A 20,131-nucleotide genomic window follows, 5' to 3' on the forward strand; every position below is an offset into this window, starting at 1 on the left:
GTAGAAGATCTGTCGGTAGTAGGACGTCTGGTCAACGATGACTAGGGAGACTTCAGGTACAGAAGCCGGTGCAGTAGCCTCTTGATCCACAGACGAATACAGCTTGGTTCTCTTGTAGACTGTAGCTCCACAGGGAAGAAAGCTAGGCGGCCTCAGGCTCTCTGAGCGCCGACTCGACTTGACTCCTCTCGGGGTAAATCCAACACGTGCAGCGTTGGCTGGTTCTCCGCTCCATAAATCACAAGGCCAAAGCAAATATATTCCAGCCGCAAAGGGCTATGTAGTCGTCGGGTAGATTAATCCAGTGTACATGTCCATACGGCTCTCGCCTAGGTCTCCTCGGGTGAAAGCGCCATGCGGTCGGCCCAGCCTGGATAAGAAATCTAGCTAATACGAGAAAGCGTTGGAGATGCTGGTCACTGTAGAATTCTAACCGCACGATACACTATACACAAATAGACTATTAAAGACTCAATAGAAATATGTCGCACTCGACGGTATAGCGCCAAACTCTGACAATTCAGTTATTAATTCGCACGCGGTCTCGATGCTCTATTCTGAGGCCAAACAGGCCATACTTCACCGCACGTTGTATCGTGGGTGAGGCTTCAACTTATCGGTAACATGCTAAGGAAGGTAAGGGTACGGAGGGTAAGGAGGTAAGGGGCTTCTACATTCACCTGCGCCGTATTTATACGCACGGTGCACAAACTAGTTCCACTTTCATTTCTGTCGCGTATCCCTGGGCAAGGGCGGGCATGTCCAGACACATCTTGACGGTGACTTTGAACCTGGCTCCGGAGGCCGGTCCCTGGCGCCGGTGGACCGCTGTCCAATAGGAGAATGAACTATTATGGTCTGGGCTAAAGGGATATTCCGTGTATATGTACAAGGAATATACAGGGGATATCAAACGATATACAAATACTATGCAATATATATCAATAAATAAATATATATATTCGGTTTAATCTGATCCTTTGTAACAGTAAGCATATTTCCCATAATGTTGCCGTGTTCCTTTAACCTCTTAACTCATTGGACGCCAGACCCGATGATAGTCGGGTTAACTCGCCATCGCTTGAGCGCCAATCATGAGTAGGCTATAGTCGGGTTTTAATCGTTATTTCAACGATAGATCTGCGCCGGTCTAAACAACATTGCATGCGTGCACGAGGAAGGATAATAATTATGATCTAGCATTGATTTCAGGAAGATTCGATAATCAGCCGAAAAATTACAACGTGTTTTGTGTATTCCACTAAAGGGCTATTATTGCGTCTTTCTCTGGAATTACTAGAAATCACCAAAACTATACTCGTATTTAAAACGGTATAAAACGGAAATGTACAGATGAAAAAACAATCCGTTTTGTACATGTTGACTGCAAGCAACTCACTGATAATCGACGAGTGTATTAGACCCATAGCCATAATTTAAGATATATTTTAAGCACTCGCAAATCTCCCACTCCTCCCATTGATTAAAGCGGTGGCCATCTAGACCTATATCGGGCATATACCTCCGGCGCTGAATGAGTTAAGCCCGAGCCCTATTTTCTGAAAATCCGCCTAAAATACATACCTAAGTAAATGGAGATTTCTCCACTTCTACAAGGTCCATTTGCATGTTCTTGGTATCTAGGGACATCTATGGACCTCAGTGAATGTATTCCCAGTGTCATAAATATTGTGTCTATTAGTAGGCTTGCTTAAATTGTGATGAAACAAAGGAGAATATGAATTATGATTTTTCTTTTGACAGTGAATAACACCATGCTAAAAATGACCAGACATGAAAAAATGCCACTGTTCACTACCTTCTTGAGATCACGTGTACAAAAAAATATAAGGAAATGAATAAAGGGAAGATGATTAAACAGAATGTTTTGTAGATACAGTACTGAATTCTGCCATCCGGACCCATGCAATTTGAAATATTATTATAGAATATTGAATATGAGGCCTATAAATGACCTTATTATAGCCAACTTGCACATCTATGGATTGGGCCAAATCTACTCTTTCCAATGCCAGAGTTCAATTTGGATTTAGTATCACCAGGCGTGCATGAAGAACCGAAAATTAAATCTACTGTAAATACATTCAGCTTTTTATTTTTGTGACAGGTCTGCCCTTTTGAATCTGTTTGGAATGCGGATTGTTGCTAAATGTTCACAGGAGGGAGACAAACTAATTGCGCTCCAAACTATGCCAATAACGTTCAGTTTTGTGGTATATAATCCAGAGAAATAAGAGAAATAAAAAATAATAATCAGTCATTCGCTTCCAGAAAGCTGGAGAACCCTAGATGTAGTTTTTCGAGATTTCAACGCTCATTGAAAGCTCTGTCTTTCCTTCATCATAATGACTACAGACAAATGGCTGCTCGGATTTATTTCCAGTCGAAATTCGCGATCTATTGAATACAATTCTTAAACTCATATTTCATTACACTAACCTATTGGTAAACAAACGTATTGCTGAAAATATACACCATGGCTGCTGTTGTGACATCGTTAGGATGTTTACTGTTGGATACATTTGGGGGGGAAAACAAACATTCTGTCATACAGTCTAGAGAGAATGATTTATGACGTGATGTCATTTGCGGTCCGGTACCGGGTGGAAGAGGTTAATATTAAAGTTCCCCTGCTCTAGATGTATTTTAAACCCTTTAAACAGTTTCCACATATGAATAACAATTTGTATATATTTGTATACCGTAATTCCTCTAATAGTAACCCCGGCTTGTATTTGTTTCAACTGTAGCGGATACCAGGCTTGTATTAGGAGGAGGCCTGTATAAGAGAGAGGCCTATATTTCTAATTTTCAAACAGATCATAATGAATAAATCAACATTTTGTGTCAGTTTGAACCCAGTAAATGGACTGGGTTCATTTATTGAAACCAAGCAAGTACTGTATGAAATACGGTAGTAAACAGTGCAATTACAGGTGGTCAAAAAAAGTGCAATCACAATACTGGTATAATAATAATAATAATAATAATAATAATAATAATAATAATAATAATAATAATAATAATAATAATAATAATAATAATAATAATAATAATAATAATAATAATAATAATAATAACTTCGTTTTATACAATTCTGAGGTAGGCTTACGCTCTTGGTAAACATTAACACCATACCATTATATGGTATTTACTGCACAGCCAGGCCAGCATATAACAACAATAACTCTAATATACATGAAACCCGGCTTGAATTAGGAGGCCGGCTTAAGGCGCTCCCATAGTCCAGCAGACTGTACACAGAGCAGACCCCGCGGAGGTCCGCGCGGACTCTTTGAGCCTTCATAGTCGAGCGGACCTCCGCGGACCAATTTCCTACATGTCACGCGGCAGTTTACACAATTGTCCCCACGCTGTTCAACTTCTGTCATGTCGTCGTCATCCGATGTCAAAATAAAGAGTATGTTATCTCCGTTTCCAATATTTCGATAATAAAACGGGCAGTTTTACGCACTTGAATAACAGGTATATAGGCAGCGAGATGCAATGTACCGTATAGGCTTGAGGTGGACAGCGCGTGGTGCTGAAAAGACACGCATTGCATGAAATAAAAGCACCAGTTTTATTTCAAAATATTGGAAACGGAGATAACATTCTATGTTATCTCCGTTTCCAATATTTCGAAATAAAACTGGCAATTTTACACACTTCATTTAGAAAAGCCATTCAAACATCTCTCTTGGCACAGAGCGAGTGTTCAGAGTAAAATGCAGATCGGCGTCACATTAAATGCAGTTCGATGTCAACCAAAACGCCGAGCAGCGTTTTGTGTGACACCAAGTCAGCGGCGCGGATGTCCGCGCGTCAGAAAATAGGAGCTTCCCACCTGTGGGTCTGCTGTCCGCTGAGATCAAAGCTCAAGAGTCCGCGGAGTCTGCTCTGTGTACAGTCTGCTGGACTATGGGAGCGCCTTTATAATTGCTTAGCTCAACAGCGCACCCGGTCATTAATAGAGACCCGGTTTTTAATTGAATACCGGTTACTATTAGAGGAATTACGGTACCTTTCCTCCAAATTGTACAATAAATTATGGCTTATCTTAAATCTACACCCTTACCCTCAAGGACCGTATGAATATGCAAATTGAGTGTGTAGAGAAGTGGGCTTGTGCCAGGAGGGTCACCGGTTCAAATCCGTCAGAAACCTGGCCGAGGGAAACCTGGACGAGGGAAGCGAATGATTGATGCTTTCCCCTCCACCTTAACAATGATGAATCTAGTGGCCCTCGAGCACCGCCCACAGACATTATTATGGAGGGTGTACTTTGGTAGACAATAGTTCCTTCCTGAAACTGCTCAGAACAAGGTCTGTGGTTTATCTTGAGTAACCGGGTCATGATTTCTGGAAAAGGACATTGATTTTTAGTGGGTGTGTAGGTGTGTGTGTGTGTGTGTGTGTGTGTGTGTGTGTGTGTGTGCGTGCGTGCGTGCGTGCGTGTTTGTTGTGTGTGTGTGTGTGTGTGTGTGTGTGTGTGTGTGTGTGTGTGTGTGTGTGTGTGTGTGTGTGTGTGTGTGTGTGTGTGTGTGTGTGTGTGCGCGCGTGGACATCAGAGAACAAGAGTTAGTATAGAGCAATAGTCACTGCCACTGGGCACAAAAAAACATGATTCCATGAACGCTGAGGTCTTGAATAGAGTCCTATACCATGGGAGGTGTAAACAACACTCGGACAAGGAGTGGCAGGAGTGCAGGCCTCTTATCCCAGCTCCTTGATGACGTGAGGGTTCTCAGGTGTGTAGGCCGGCCCAGGTAGACAGCGTCTATACTTAGGAGTGCAGGCCTCTTATCCCAGCTCCTTGATGACGTGAGGGTTCTCAGGTGTGTAGGCCGGCCCAGGTAGACAGCGTCTATACTTTCCGTAGCCGCATTTCTGGCAGACGTTTCTGGTCATGTTACATGTGCGCCCAATAGCGTGACGAGCTGTGTCTTTGCCCATTTCCACGTCAAACAGCCTGCAAACTACCTGGCGTTCTATTGCCATGCTCCAAGACAAACTCTAACCTTAACCAACTTCGAAAGAGTGCCTAAGCTTAACCGTCGAAAGAACTTGCCTAACCTTAACCAACTTCGAAGATTGCCTAAGCTTAACCAGTGTAGAAACTGACGTCGGCCAATCAGAGAGCGTCTGCCAGAAATGCGGCTACCTTTGGTAGAAATGCAAGTAGACAGAGTGATTGTGAGGCAGGAAGAGGGCCATGTATGGACCTGGGAACCTGCTGACAGACAGGGGAGAGAAAAGCCCTGGTTTCCAGCTTAGGGAGACAGTTATCTCTTATTTAGAGGTTAAGTATTGATTGAACTGTCCAAGACTATTGGACTAGCACAATGTCAATTCTGCTTTTGGGTTTATTTTTCCCTTTAACTATGAATGTACACAAAGCTCCACTTTGAGAGCAGAATTAAAACAGACTTGTAGGGTTCTTGCTCTCCAAGGAGTATTCAGGTTTAATAGCTCTGGAAAAGATTTGCTCGTAATTATTGTTCCATTAAATGACAGATGTGAGTTCTGTTTTAGAGGTGTATTTATGCTTTAAAACCTTGGCTCCCCAGGCTGAGATAATGATGCTTGACTATCTGCTTCACATCATGCTAAACCACTGCAGGTTGTTAACCATAACCCCACCGCTAACCCTAACCCTGACCCTAACCATAACCCTAACCATAACCCCCCGCCCTGAAACCCAACCCCTAACCCTAAACTGGGGGCAACAGTGGCTCAGGAGGTAGAGCAGTCATCTGGTAATCCAGAGGTTCTCAGTTCGATTCCCACTCCTCCTGGGCAGCGTGTCGAAGTGTCCTTGAGCAAGACAATTAACCCCTAACCGCTCCCGATGAGCAGGTTGGCACCTTGCATGGTCGCCGTCGCTGTGTGAATGTGTGAGTGAATGGGTAAAATGTGAGGAACAAATTGTAAAGCGCTTTGGATAAAAGTGTTATATGAATGCAGTCATTTACCATTTACCATTTACCTGACCCTAACCATTACCCTAACCATTACCCTAATCATAACCCTAATCTTAACCATAACATTGATTTAACCGCAAAAGCCACAGAGAAGTGACAGCTTTTCACAGTTCATAGGAAATGCTACGAAATTGAAACTGTTTGTAGCGTATGCCACGAAATCCCTAGTGAGAATACATTGACAACTGGCTTGTTGTGATGTATCAGTCCTGTGAGGAAGCATATAACAAGCTGTTCCCATGTGAAACGTTCTCTCTCATTGGCTGAACCCAGGTACTCCAAGCTGTTTGACCCTGCCAATTGGCTGGAGATCGATCCGGTTAATGGGCGGATTTCCACGATTGCTACCTTGGACAGAGAGTCTCCCTATGTGAAGAACAATCGCTACAACGTCACCTTCATGGCCTCTGACAACGGTGAGACACATCTACCAGCCAGGATACTCAGGTTAAAGAAGCTGTAAGTGGTATTTTTTTGTTAAAATATGTGTTAAATAGTTTTACATTCTGACAGCCATCACTGATATAGTGTTTGGTCAGTAACATCCGGTCTACAGTGAACAGAAAATACATTTTCTGGTATCCCTTCCCACTTTATCCAATCAGGAAAGAGAACTCTAGATATTTGTACTTATTTCAAGAAATCTTGCCAAGCCACATTTGCTTCCTGTACTGGCAGATTATTTGACTTGTTTCAAGCACATAATCACTTAAAAATAGTTTTTATTTCTTGTTTTTACAGTGTGGAGTTCTATATCCTGATTGGATAAAGTGGGAACGGGATACCAGAAAATGTATTTTGTCTTTACTGCAGAGCAGAGGGAATGGGAGACCCATGTTACTGACCAAACACTCATATCAACACTATACCAGTGATGGTCATATGAATGTTGAGCTATTATTTTAACATGTGGATCACTTATTTTAACAAAAAAAGAATACCACTTACATTACCTTTAACTCATTCATCGCCATATGCTTTCCGTATCTCTGCCGCTCCAGGCCAGATTAAAATGGTCACTTTTGCTGTGTTTCACGATGTTTGCAGAGCTGTGTGTGTGTTCTGTATTATAGCTGTGGAGACAATGGTGTGGCTCATTTGGCAGACACTACTTGTAGTCCAACATGGAAAAAAGAGTTTGTTTCTACACACTGTAGTTTATTACACGCTAAACATCGCCCATTTCCTAGATAATTCAGTCTTTTTACATAAGCGTGAGATAAAACGCGTTATATGCAATAAGCCCAAACCGTTCTGGTTGATCCCATGAAACAACAAAAATGCTCCCAAATCAAAGGTATATACCATTATACACATGTGCCTTCACAAAATTATCAAGGGGGGGGGGGGGGATAGTCTTACCCCAAAAATGCGATTGTTACAAAACGCTTGGTTTATGTCCGGCAAAGTAAGAAACTGTGATCGTTACAGAAACATGTTTCAGGTACGGTAAAATAGACATAGGGGGTCCTTACCTTAGCCAGAAGGTAATCCAAAAAGAATAATTCCAACCACCATAGAATACCTTTTGGAACACATTTTGGTGTAAAAACTCAAACAGAAAGTATGTGAGTCCACAAAATCAGTCTCCCATTAATTGCCACTGGAGCAGCTCCAGACTGTATACCTGATGACATCACAGGTTTGAGTCTTACTTCTCTGCTTCCTGGCTTTGGGAGAGAGAGTAGCTCATGTTCAAACATTATTTGTTTTACTTTCCTAGACCATGGAAATAACATACTGGAATTCTTGATTTGGGTTTCCATGTGTTAGCATGTGCTTGTAGAGGTCCTACATTGGTCTGTTGCACTTCTACTCTGCTGTTCCACAACCCTGCCAGAGGAATCATTTGTAAAAACCCAGCAGCACTCAAAGTCAAATTCATAATCTATGTGTTTGTCCGGATAGTTTTCTAGTTCTAGCAAGTCTTTCGTAGCAGTGCATGAGTCAGGCCAAGGGTCGCCTTGTGTTTCTAGGCAAAGAGGATGCTGCTAGCTTCAATCAATTCTGAACGAAAAATGCCAGACCCCTTGTTCTATTTCTTGACACGTTTGTTACAAGGATAAAACATTTGAATCCCTGTGGGGACATTAGTCCTTTGCATTTAACTCTGTCTAACCACTGAGGAGGAGTGGGCAGCCAGAGAGAGGCACCCGGGGACCGACTCCAGTTGTCATGCCAGTATCTTGGTCAAGGGCAATGGCAGGTGTAGCTTGCGTGGCCTTTGGTGTGGGAGGAAACCAAAGTAACTGGAGGAAACCCATGCAAACACAAGGAGACAACATGTCCACATAGCGGGACAAACTATGGTACTGCTACTGCTATAGACAGAAGAAATTAAGAATGACGTTCCCCCTCTTAATGCTATTATTTTTCAGGGGTGGATAAGTGCAGTTAATTTGCCTTACCAGCCTCCAATGAAACGGATTCAACTTTATGTTGATAGAACAGATATCACCAAAGACATTTTAAAGGGAGACTGGTCAAGTCCTTCTCATTTCCTGTCATTTGTCACATGAGCTACACATTAGCTTCCTGGCCTCCAACCTTAGACTAAGCAGCACAGGCTCCATTCACCACAATGACACATGTAGAGGTTTTGGCTGAATGTGATTTCTTTACCATAGAAATCAAGGTACATATTGGACCTCATTTTACAAGTTTGAAGGTGTTCTGAACATTTTGACACTAAGTTGAATTTGTTGTCAACTTTCAAATACAAATAATAATGTGAAAAATGCTAAATAACTTCTCACACAAAAGCTGCAATGTGTTGGCTATCAGAATCAGAATCAGAAAAGTCTTTATTGCCAAGTAGTTTTCACATACAAGGAATTTGTTTTGGTCGTTTTCGGTGCGACATTAGCAGACAGACATTAACAGACAGATAATACAATAAAGAGGTGGAGTAAAATGTAGTGAAATATGAACTAAGTTAAGCACAATAGAATATAATAATGAAATGAAATATAGGCCAGGGCTGTACAACTGTAAATAAAGAGGTTGAATAAAATTAAATGGGATATAAACTAAATTAAATATAGCACAATAGAATATACAATTATATAGAGTACAATTATAAGTAAAAATCTATAGGAATAGGCCAGGGCTGTACAACTGGGCAGGATGTGGTCAAGTATATCCACTAATTAGTCCAGTAGGGGTGTGTTAATGTAACACAGTGGGGGGGGGGGGGGGGGGGGGTCAGTGAGGGTCCGGGCCTTGTTGATGAGGCTCACTGCAAAGGGGAAGAAGGGGCGAATGCACGCAAACTACTGGAGCCTTCAGTTGGGTTCTTCATTCTTCATTCTTCATTCATCATTCTTCATTCTTCATTTTTCAGGAAAAATGTCAAATGGAATGACTTTTGCCCCCGTTAATGAACGGCACTACTATCCGGATTAATTAGATTCCATCGCAATTGGTTCCATTAGCGAATGCCTTCTTGACCACGGCGGTGAGAGAAGAGGACCCTCTGTCTTCAAGAATGGAAAATAGTTTATAGAGAATCTCTGACGGCAGAGAAAATAGGCTCTGCTATCCGCTTCTCTCCCCCGTCTGCACCCTGTATACGCCACACAGAGATCCTGCTGTTCTCTGTCTCTAAGCTTTGAATATACTGCCAAGCACATACACACAGCAGCCCCCCCTCACACACACACACACACACACACACACACACACACACACACACACACACACACACACACACACAGACAGATAAACATATTCACATACACACAGATCGACGCGCACAAGCTAACACATACTCACACACAGAGACAAAGATAGACTACATGCATGCATACACACACACACACACACACACACAGGCATGGAGATGGATGGACACACACACACAGGCTAATCAGATGTGCATGGCTGAATTATCTCCCTGACATACATCTCTTTCTCTCTCTCTCTGTCTCTCTGTCTGTCTGTTTGTCTGTCTGTCTGTCTGTCTGTCTGTCTGTCTGTCTGTCTGTCTGTCTGTCTGTCTGGCTCTCTCTATGTCTGTCTCTCCCCCTCACTCTATATGTATATCGCTCTCTGTCTCTCCCACCCTCTCTCTCTCTATGTCTCTCCCTTTGTCTCTCTCTCTTTATCTCTCTCTGTCTCTCTCTCTATCTCTCTGTCTCTCTCTCTTTCTCTCTCTGTGTCTCTCTGGCCATGGTTAGACTGGTGTTTTTGTGGCGTTTTTTTATACGTTTTTGAATACGTTTCATGTCCCTATTACACAGAAATGCGTTTTTTGGTGTTTTTTTGTGGATACGGCTGAAACGCTAAATTGTGTTTGCGTTTTGGAGAACCGCTAAAAAACGCGCCGACAACAGCGTGTAGTCTGCATGAGCCGTTGTTGCGAAAACGCCCATGCGCAGTAGATACCATCTGCGTGCCCTTCCGGTGACAACAGAGTGTGTGTGTGTGTGTGTGTTTGGGACAGAGGCAGAGCTGTCCCAAATAGCTGCAGCTACCATGTGTTGTCAAGTTATTGTTATAAGGATCCCAGTCCAAGCTACAACAGTCTGCATTCCCTTAACAATTGTTTGTATTGAGCCGTATTGTATTGTACCCATATGCAATATGTTAAATAAAGTTTACATCCATTCATTCTGCTAGCATTACCGATTGCATGAGCAGCTGGCTAACGTGAGCTATCAGATCCTGTTAGCTCAAAGCTCCTCTTTCAACTTAACAAGCATTAAAAAAAATGGCCCAGTCATCTATTCACCTTTGTTTAATACACACAGCGTTGTCTCTAATGTTATCTAACTACTGATAGCTCTCGATATCATCAGTTTGGTGCTGGCTAAATAGCGTGAGCTAACGTTAGCTTCTAGCCACAATGCTATACTGTTATAATGGCATACTCCATTGACGTTAGCATGCAGCTAACAATGCTACCGATCTTTTTTTAGACTAAACTATCCGCTCTTGGTGGTCACTTGTGTTGATGTTAGTTTTGTTTCATCAACAAATGACAGGCAGAACACACAGTGAATGTATCCGTTTTGTTTATTGCACTTTTATTAGGCTTTGCTGAAAAAGAATTGCTGCATTGAGTAAATAGGCAAGATGGTGGCGCCCATAGGCGTCTGCCTTGTTGACATTTTCTTTGCTGGAGCTACCAGGAAGTGTATTGGCACATTCAAGTTCTGATTGGTTGAAATTGCCTTCATGTTCGCCACCTACTGCCACCTACTGCTTTGGCAGTGTACTACATCAGTGTGCTCAGGTGACAAAAAAAAAAAAAAAACGAAAGTGTGACTCGAGGCGCAGGACGTCGCGGCGAAACGCGTATGACAATGAAACGAAAATGAAACGAAAGGTGTAACCGCAGCCTCTGTCTATGCCTCTCTGTATCTGTATCTCTCCCTGTATCTCTCTCTATTTCTCTCTCTATTTCTCTCTCTATATATATCTACCGGTATCTATATATATCTCTCTATCTCTCTCTTTCGCTCTCTGTGTCTCTCTGTCTCTGTCTCTCTGTATATGTATCTCTCTCTGTATCTCTCTCTATTGCTCTCTCTATTTCTATATATATATATATATATATATCTCTATCTCTCTCTTTATCTCTATATCTATCTCTCTTTCTCTATCTATTTCTCTATCTCTCTCTGTGCGTGTGTGTGTGTGTGTCTCTGTGTGTGTGTCTCTCTCTGTCTCTCTCTCTGTCTTTCTCTCCCTGTCTCTCTCTGTGTCTCTCTCTCTCTTTATCTATCTCTGTCTTCTCTTCTTTCCTCACATCCTATCTTTTATTTAAGAGGGGTTGTTGAGCAACAATAAAAGCACAACCAGACATGAGCAAAGACAGACATGAGTAAAGACAGACATGAGCAAAGGCAGACATGAGCAAAGGCAGATATGAGCAAAGACAGACATGAGCAAAGGCAGACATGAGCAAAGGCAGATATGAGCAAAGACAGACATAAACAATTACAGATATGAGCAAGTCAAGCAACAGGACAGTTTAGCAGAATACAAGGTGTGTGTTGACAGACATTTTCCAAACTGTCTAGTAAATTACCTGTTATTAACTGTATTAAAGGACCTGTTCTTAACTGTCTTGTAGAGGACCGGTTCTTAACTGTCTATCAAAGGACATGTTCTTAACTGTCTTGTAGAGGACCTGTTATTAACTGTCTATCAAAGGACATGTTCTTAACTGTCTAGTGACTGACCTGTTCTTAATTTCTCAAAGCAGCACTTAACATTCCATCCATGTGCTGCTTTGAGAATGCAGATTGACGGAAATCAGATGTCCTTAGTTAGATAATGTAGTTTTCCTCTTGTGACTCCTCTTGTAATCTGATATTTAATCACATTTTAAGTACCACCAGCATTGGATCGCATTAAAAACGAGTGCCGCGAGTGCAAAACGGGTCGTATAAGACCCGGTGCATGTTAAGAGGTTAACACACCAAGTACAGCTTAAGTGGTTTCAATTTAACACAACTTTAGTATACTTTCTGAATACATAAAAAGTATACAAAGTATACAGCTAGCCTACTAAACATGAGTATGTTTATTACTCATCTATCTCTGGGAACTGAAACACTAATTTTAGTGACTCCACTTAGTTGTCTCCACTGAGCCTCACGTGCCCGCCACTCCAACCTGCTGTTGTTTCACACATCCATGCTGATCTAAAGTATAAGTATAAAGTACTATCTCTCATGCGATATTCGTTAATTAAAAATATCTATTTAGATATTCATGATCTGATATATGGAACAGTTGTACTGTTATGACTTTGTACTTGATTGTAGTTGGTGATCAGGGCAGAACAGATCATATGATTGTCTTAAAATGACAGATACCAATTTCCTCTATGTGCGTTCAGTAGAAAGCTACTGTATCTGGATGAATACGGATACGGACCACTTGCTGGTTCGCTTCCATTCATTTGTGCTAAGCTAGGCTAGCTTGCAGCCCGACAGCTTTCTACTGAACACACAGAGAGGAAATCGCTATCAATCCTGTTGTCTGACTCTGGAGAAGATGGTAAGTGCATTTCCCATAATGTTGGTGTGTTCCTTTAACATGTTTTCTTCCAGGAAACCCCCCTGCCAGCGGGACGGGCACCCTCCAGATGGAGCTCCTGGACATCAATGACAACGCGCCAAGCGTCTACCCGCCCGAGGTGGAGATGTGCGAGAAGCCGGACCCCAACGGCATCAACATCACCGCCTCCGACCCAGACCTCACGCCCAACGCTGGACCCTTTGCCTTCGAGCTCGCCAACCGCCCCGCCGATACGCGCAGGAACTGGACTCTCTCACGCCTCAGTGGTGAGCATGTGCACCTTCATCCGTCTGTCTGTCTTCTCTGTCTGTCTGTCTGTCTGTCTGTCTTTATTCTATTGTAGTGTTCTCAGTTCTGAACAGAACATGTACCCGTATATAGGGCTGGGCGATATATCGAGTATACTCGATGTATCACGGCTTGTTCTACATGAGATGTAGTAAATTACTATATCGTGAACATCGTGTGTATATGTTGTCACGTTGCGGCTGAGATGAGACTTGCTTTTGCGCAGAGCTGTCCTCTCATTTCATTATAGACACATGACCAGCGCGGACCTTAAATTACATGCAATTGTAATTTCATTAGACAGACCAGCGCGGACCTTTAATGACATGCAATTTAATTGACACGAGCAATGGGCTAACATTAGCTGCTAACCAAGTTATCCATGAGGACTATGCTAAGCTAACTAGCGTCGTTAGCTGCTAACCCTGGAAAACGCTCAAAGCGGACTCCACAACACTAGTTCCATTCGTGAGGAAAGGGGGGGACAACGCTTGACAACAGAAGTTTAAACATAACTTCATATTTATTGGTTATTCGTTTCTGTATATCATCCAGTTTCCATCTCCGTGTGTTAAACTCTTCCTGTTTACATTCGAGTGTGACATCATCACCTACGGCAGCTTAGACGATCAAAACGCAAACCTAGAACAAAATCCGAGGGGGGGGGGGGGGGGCTCTCTCGCCCTCTCTCTCTCTCTCTCTCTCTCTCTCTCTCTCTCTCTCTGTCTCTCTCTCTCTCTCTCGCTCTCGCTCTCTCTCTACATTCAATGATTTAAAGTAGCCAAACGTTACAGTATAAATACTAACTGGATAGTTGATGATATAAACATTTAATTTCATTATCTGAAATATTCTAAAATCATTAAGTCTGCTATAAGCCATTATCCCTTTGTGTGTGATTATTATTTTCTCACAGTAGTGTGTATATATATATATATATATATGTGTGTGTGTGTTTGGCTAAAGTGGATAGAAAACACAGTACTGTGCAAAAGTCTTAGGCACCCAAGAGTTTTTATATAAATGGTCTTAGATGTAAATAATTTTTTTTATTAGTGTGTCAGTAGACTACTCTTAGTACATTTTCATTAAATTATTTTTTAAAGCATCTTCATGGTTTAATAATGCAAACATATGTTGCAGGGACTTATTATAATCATCATATTGGCATGACTGTATGCATCAAAGGGTTAAATCAAGCATTTTTAAGTGCTTTAGAGGAAATGTCAAAATATCGCGATATATATCGTGTATCGTGATATGGCCAAAAAATATTGCGATATCATTTAGAGGCCATATCGCCCAGCCCTACCCGTATACACGGAACACTCCCCTGGGTATGAATTCTGAAAAGGGTTGTAACTGAAAATGGATAAACCTGAACCCTTTAACAAATAATTAGCAATACATGCAGTATACAATATTATACATACAGTATACAATACTATACATACATACAGTATACAATACTATACACATATCAAGAATAATAGAAAGTACAATATAATAACAATAACAATGACATTACATTGAACGCATGGCCATAAAGGACAGAGAAGTTGTCTATAATATAAGGAAGGAATGAGTCTCGTAGATAGATTGGTCAGCTGGTAATTCGTAAATTCGTATCTGTTTATCTCTCTCTATATATCTCTCTCCATCCCTCTCTCTATCTCCCTCTCTCTCTCTCCAGGTGAGCATGCTCAGGTGCGTCTGCGTATTGGCTTCCTGGAGAGTGGGATCTATGAGGTGCCCATCATCATCACAGATTCGGGCAACCTGCCCATGTCCAACACGTCCTACCTGCGTGTCAAGGTGTGTCCGTGCGATCACCACGGCGACTGTGTGGACATGGAGCGCATCATCGCCGCAGGACTGGGCACCGGAGCCATCATCGCCATCCTCATCTGTATCATCATACTGCTTGGTGAGCATGCACATGCACATGCACACACAAAGACACAACCACACACACATATTTTTTTTATTATATTTATTTTTTGGGCTTTCTGTATTTTTCACCCATCCCAATTTAGTCGTTATGCCAATTCCCTTCCTGGTCGTTGCGTGCATTGCCCCACTGTCGGCCTGCGGAGCTGACAGCTGGATTCGATCCCAGAGTCTCTCCGGTTGTAGGCGTGTGCTTAGTCCACTGCGCTACCCAGCCACTCTATATATGCATTTTAAGAGTTGTGTTATCTCTCCCCAAATTTGGGCTAAAACTTGGTGCACACAGTCACACATAAACAAAGACACAAAGACACACCCACACACACACACACACACACACACACACACACACACACACACACACACACAAAGACACATACAGACACACACACACCTACACACACACAAAGACAAACGTTTAACGCATTTTAAGACTTGTTTTTATCTCTCCCCGTGGGCTAAACCTTGGTGCCGCATCACTGTTTTCTTTTTTATGGGACTCGATATCACTTCTAAGTTCAACGATATTTTAATTGGAAAAGATAAATTATTCATTAATTTAAAGCACAGCAATGTGTCCTTGTAATTTTTTATGTATTTATTCATGTATTTATTTGCCATGCAAATGTTTAGAATATCTGCACAAAATACAGTATATCTGCAATCCAACAGTATGGCCTTTAAAGATCCCCTCGACTCAAAAACATGTTTGTCTGGTTAGCTGCTCTTGTAGGCACGACTACAGGTCTTTTTTTGTGCAGACCTTGTCACCAGAGTGCCTTTTTCACATTCTTCCCATGGAGAGAGAGTTTCTCTGTACTGCCCTGCAATCTGTGTGCTGTCAGCAATAGGTCAACCCTATCATGATCCAATATGTGGTAACTTGTGGTCACCTTTAGCGTCAACAACACAGAAAGCTGAGTAGCTGAAATAATATAAGCTGCCTACTTGGAATTCCTGGTAAACATCAATTGGCTTGTTGCCAATTTGCATATTTATAGACCCTTGCATCTCAATGAGGGTAAAGGTGTATAGATGCTGCAAAGCCATTTTCAGTAGTTTATTGAACAATTTGGTGGAGAAAAAAACATATTTATACAAATGGTTATTCAGTATAGAACAATATATAAAGGTTTAAAATACGTCTGGAGGGGCTCGTTAAAAAGCCATCTAATCCACAGTCAACCTGCCACCTCTGCCTAGCGCCTGCAAGAAAATGCTGAGTGTGCAGTGTTTGCGCCTTGCCCCCGTCTGTTAGTGTTGCCTTGATCGACTTCTCCACTCCTCCTCACCCGCCCCCCGTGGCCCTCAACTACCCCCCACCCCAGCCCTCTCCCTCCCCCCTCTTCAAATCCACACAGATTATGAGGATCAAAGCGGGAGGTTGAATCGCTGATCATGCTCCATTGTCAGGCTTTTAAAAAACTGCCGGATCCTCTTAAAATGGCTGGTGTGGTAGAAGAAAGACATGTCGGCATTAACGGCAAAGAGCCTTCGCTACGTGATCCCTCATCCTTCTGTTCTTGTTTCTTTTATTTTCTGTTTGTCTCTTTATTCCCCCCTCTCTCTCTCTCTTTCTCACCCTGTCTCCATATTTCTCTTCATATCTTGCTCTGCCTCTATCTCTCTCTGTCTACCCCTCCCCCTCTATCTCCCTCTCTCACACACTCTGTCTCTCTCTCCCTCTACCCCTCCAAACCTCTCTCCCTCCCTCTCTGTTTTATGCTACCCCTCCAACTGTCTCCTCCTCTCCCTCCATCTCGGTCTCCCTCATACACTCTGTCTCTCTCCCCTTCTCTCTTCATCGTTCACTCTCACTCTCTTCCGCTACTCCTCCAACCCTCTCCTCATATCTCTCCCTCCTTCCCTCTTTCTCTCCATCCATCTCGGTCTCCCTCACACACTCTGTCTCTCTCCCTCCTCTCCCCTTTCTCTCCATCCATCTCGGTCTCCCTCACACACTCTGTCTCTCTCCCCCTCTCTCTTCATCTTTCACTCTCACTCTCTTCCACTACTCCTCCAACCCTCTCCTCATCTCCCTCCCTCCTTCCCTCTTTCTCTCCATCCATATATCTTCCTCTACCTCTCCAACCCTCTCATCTCCCTCCCTCTCTCTCCCCCGGCCTCCCTATCTTTCTCCCTCACTCTCTCTCTCCATCCATATTTATTCCTCTACCCCTCTAAAGGTTTCCTCCTCTCCGTCGCCCTATCCATCCCTCTCTCTCTCTCTTTGTCTATACCCATCCAACCCTCTCCTCTCCCTCCCTCTTTCTCTTTCTCTCCATCTACACCATGGAGTATAGTTAGGATAGCATAGTGACATAGAGTATAACTGTGTAGTGTATAGTAGTGTACATAGGACTCATTATTACCTTTTGTATTTTACCTTAGTACCTTTATCATGTCTATTTCATTTCTATTCTATTTTATTCTATTATTATTTGTATTTTATGCACAATGGAAGCGGGCATGGCCACCTTCATTTCACTATATGTCTTGTGTATGTATGTGATGAATAAACCTCTTGAATCTTGAATCTACACCCATCCAACATTCTCCTCTCTCCCTCTCCCTCTCTCTCTCTCTCTCTCTCTCTCTCTCTCTCTCTCTCTCTCTCTCAGTGCTGGTACTAGTCTTCGTCATGTGGATGAAGAGGCGCGACAAGGAGCGCCAGGCCAAGCAGCTTCTCATCGACCCAGAGGATGATGTGCGAGACAACATCCTGAAGTACGACGAGGAGGGAGGTGGAGAGGAGGACCAGGTACTGACCCCTCTTAGATAACATCCTGAAGGAGGAGGGAGGTGGAGAGGAGGACCAGGTACTGACCCCTCTTAGATAACATCCTGAAGGTGGAGAGGAGGTGGAGAGGAGGACCAGGTACTGACCCCTCTTAGATAACATCCTGAAGGAGGACGAGGAGGGAGGTGGAGAGGAGGACCAGGTACTGACCCCTCTTAGATAACATCCTGAAGGAGGACGAGGAGGGAGGTGGAGAGGAGGACCAGGTACTGACCCCTCTTAGATAACATCCTGAAGGAGGACGAGGAGGGAGGTGGAGAGGAGGACCAGGTACTGACCCCTCTTAGATAACATCCTGAAGGAGGAGGGTGGTGGAGAGGAGCACCAGGTACTGACGCCTCTTAGATAACATCCTGAAGGAGGACGAGGAGGGAGGTGGAGAGGAGGACCAGGTACTGACTCCTCTTAGATAACATCCTGAAGGAGGAGGGAGGTGGAGAGGAGGACCAGGTACTGACCCCTCTTAGATAACATCCTGAAGGAGGAGGGAGGTGGAGAGGAGGACCAGGTACTGACCCCTCTTAGGCCCCGTTTAGACGGAAACGCTAGCAGGTGAATCCGCAAAAATATTTTTACGGATGTGCCTTTCGTTTATACGGAAACGGCGTTTTTACGGGGTGAAACCGCAAAAAAGTGAGACTACCTTCCAGGGTGGAATTCCTAGAAACGCAAAACCTTTGCGCTCTCGTCTAAACTATTAAACCGTATAAATCTGTTAAAACGATGACGAAAGGGTTGTCACGGCTCTGGTCGCGCGTACTGCTTACATCACAGGTAGCAGGTAAGCGCCAGTAGCCGAGACGTAAACAAAGCAAGTATGTCTGACTATATCAACGGAGATCACTTGAAGGCTACATTGGCAGTACTTTTAAAGACACAAGAATCAGTCCAGTTTTAAGATACGCTATTGGAGCTGGAATTACTGCGGCTGCTGGCACCAGACTTGCCCTCCAATGGATCCTCGTTAAAGGATTTAAAGTGTACTCATTCCAATTACAGGGCCAGCAGGTGCCTCGACTGGCCCGCGCCGTTCTGTGTTCTGAACGTAGCGTTATAGCAGTACTTTTAACCCTTTCACTGCCACACGACAGAAGGTTAACCCTTTACTATCACACAACCGGCTGTCGTGTGGCAGTGAAAGGGTTAAATACACAAGAATCTGTCCCGCGGCGTGAGTGGACCCACTGTCTGTGAGTGACTCTGCTTTGGTCCAATCACATTCCCCATCCACAGTCTGCGAATCAGAGGCAGAGTAGGGCGGGTCTTCACAGCACGTCATGTGACATATGCGCCAATCGTGTGACAGCGGTGCTCCGCCGTTACAGCCTCGTCTGCACAGAGAATTCCACCCCAAAACGCTCGTCTAAACGCAAAATTAAAAGTGAAACCGCAAGGCGACTTTTGCGGTTTCTGTTCACAAAACGCTCGTCTAAACGTAGCCTTAGATAACATCCTGAAGGAGGAGGGAGGTGGAGAGGAGGACCAGGTACTGACGCCTCTTAGATAACATCCTGAAGGTGGAGAGGAGGTGGAGAGGAGGACCAGGTACTGACCCCTCTTAGATAACATCCTGAAGGAGGAGGGAGGTGGAGAGGAGGACCAGGTACTGACGCCTCTTAGATAACATCCTGAAGGAGGAGGGAGGTGGAGAGGAGGACCAGGTACTGACGCCTCTTAGATAACATCCTGAAGGTGGAGAGGAGGTGGAGAGGAGGACCAGGTACTGACGCCTCTTAGATAACATCCTGAAGGAGGAGGGAGGTGGAGAGGAGGACCAGGTACTGACGCCTCTTAGATAACATCCTGAAGGAGGAGGGAGGTGGAGAGGAGGACCAGGTACTGACGCCTCTTAGATACTTGTTACTGCTGTTGAAGACAACTAGAAGGACTAGGTTCTGAGTGGTCTAGAACTGACCAATCACCGCTGATGGTGAAAATTATTGATCACCATTGTAGCCAACGGACCCTCCGCTCCGAAAGAGACCACAGCCGAGCAGGTGCGAGTGGGGGAAGGTGGTGAAAGTTGACGATGAAGTCTGTTGTTGTGACTCGAGCA

The 20,131-nt window shown here is 43.6% G+C and overlaps 1 protein-coding gene across 1 annotated transcript in view; it reads left to right on the forward strand.

The window, feature by feature from the left end:
- LOC311224570 (cadherin-2-like) overlaps nucleotides 1-20,131 on the forward strand; it is a gene marked incomplete at its 3' end in the record, with an annotated part of 162,386 nt that overhangs the window by 123,434 nt on the left and 18,821 nt on the right. Inside the window, exons 11-14 of the mRNA XM_084309605.1 lie at nucleotides 6,279-6,421; nucleotides 13,070-13,303; nucleotides 15,019-15,252; nucleotides 17,897-18,036. Coding sequence (XP_084165731.1) covers nucleotides 6,279-6,421; nucleotides 13,070-13,303; nucleotides 15,019-15,252; nucleotides 17,897-18,036 — 751 coding nt within the window. The remainder of the gene's footprint in view (nucleotides 1-6,278; nucleotides 6,422-13,069; nucleotides 13,304-15,018; nucleotides 15,253-17,896; nucleotides 18,037-20,131) is intronic.

The sequence above is a fragment of the Notolepis coatsorum genome (assembly GCF_963971535.1).
Source record: "Notolepis coatsorum genome assembly, chromosome: 3".
Classification (NCBI taxonomy): Eukaryota; Metazoa; Chordata; class Actinopteri; order Aulopiformes; family Paralepididae; genus Notolepis; species Notolepis coatsorum.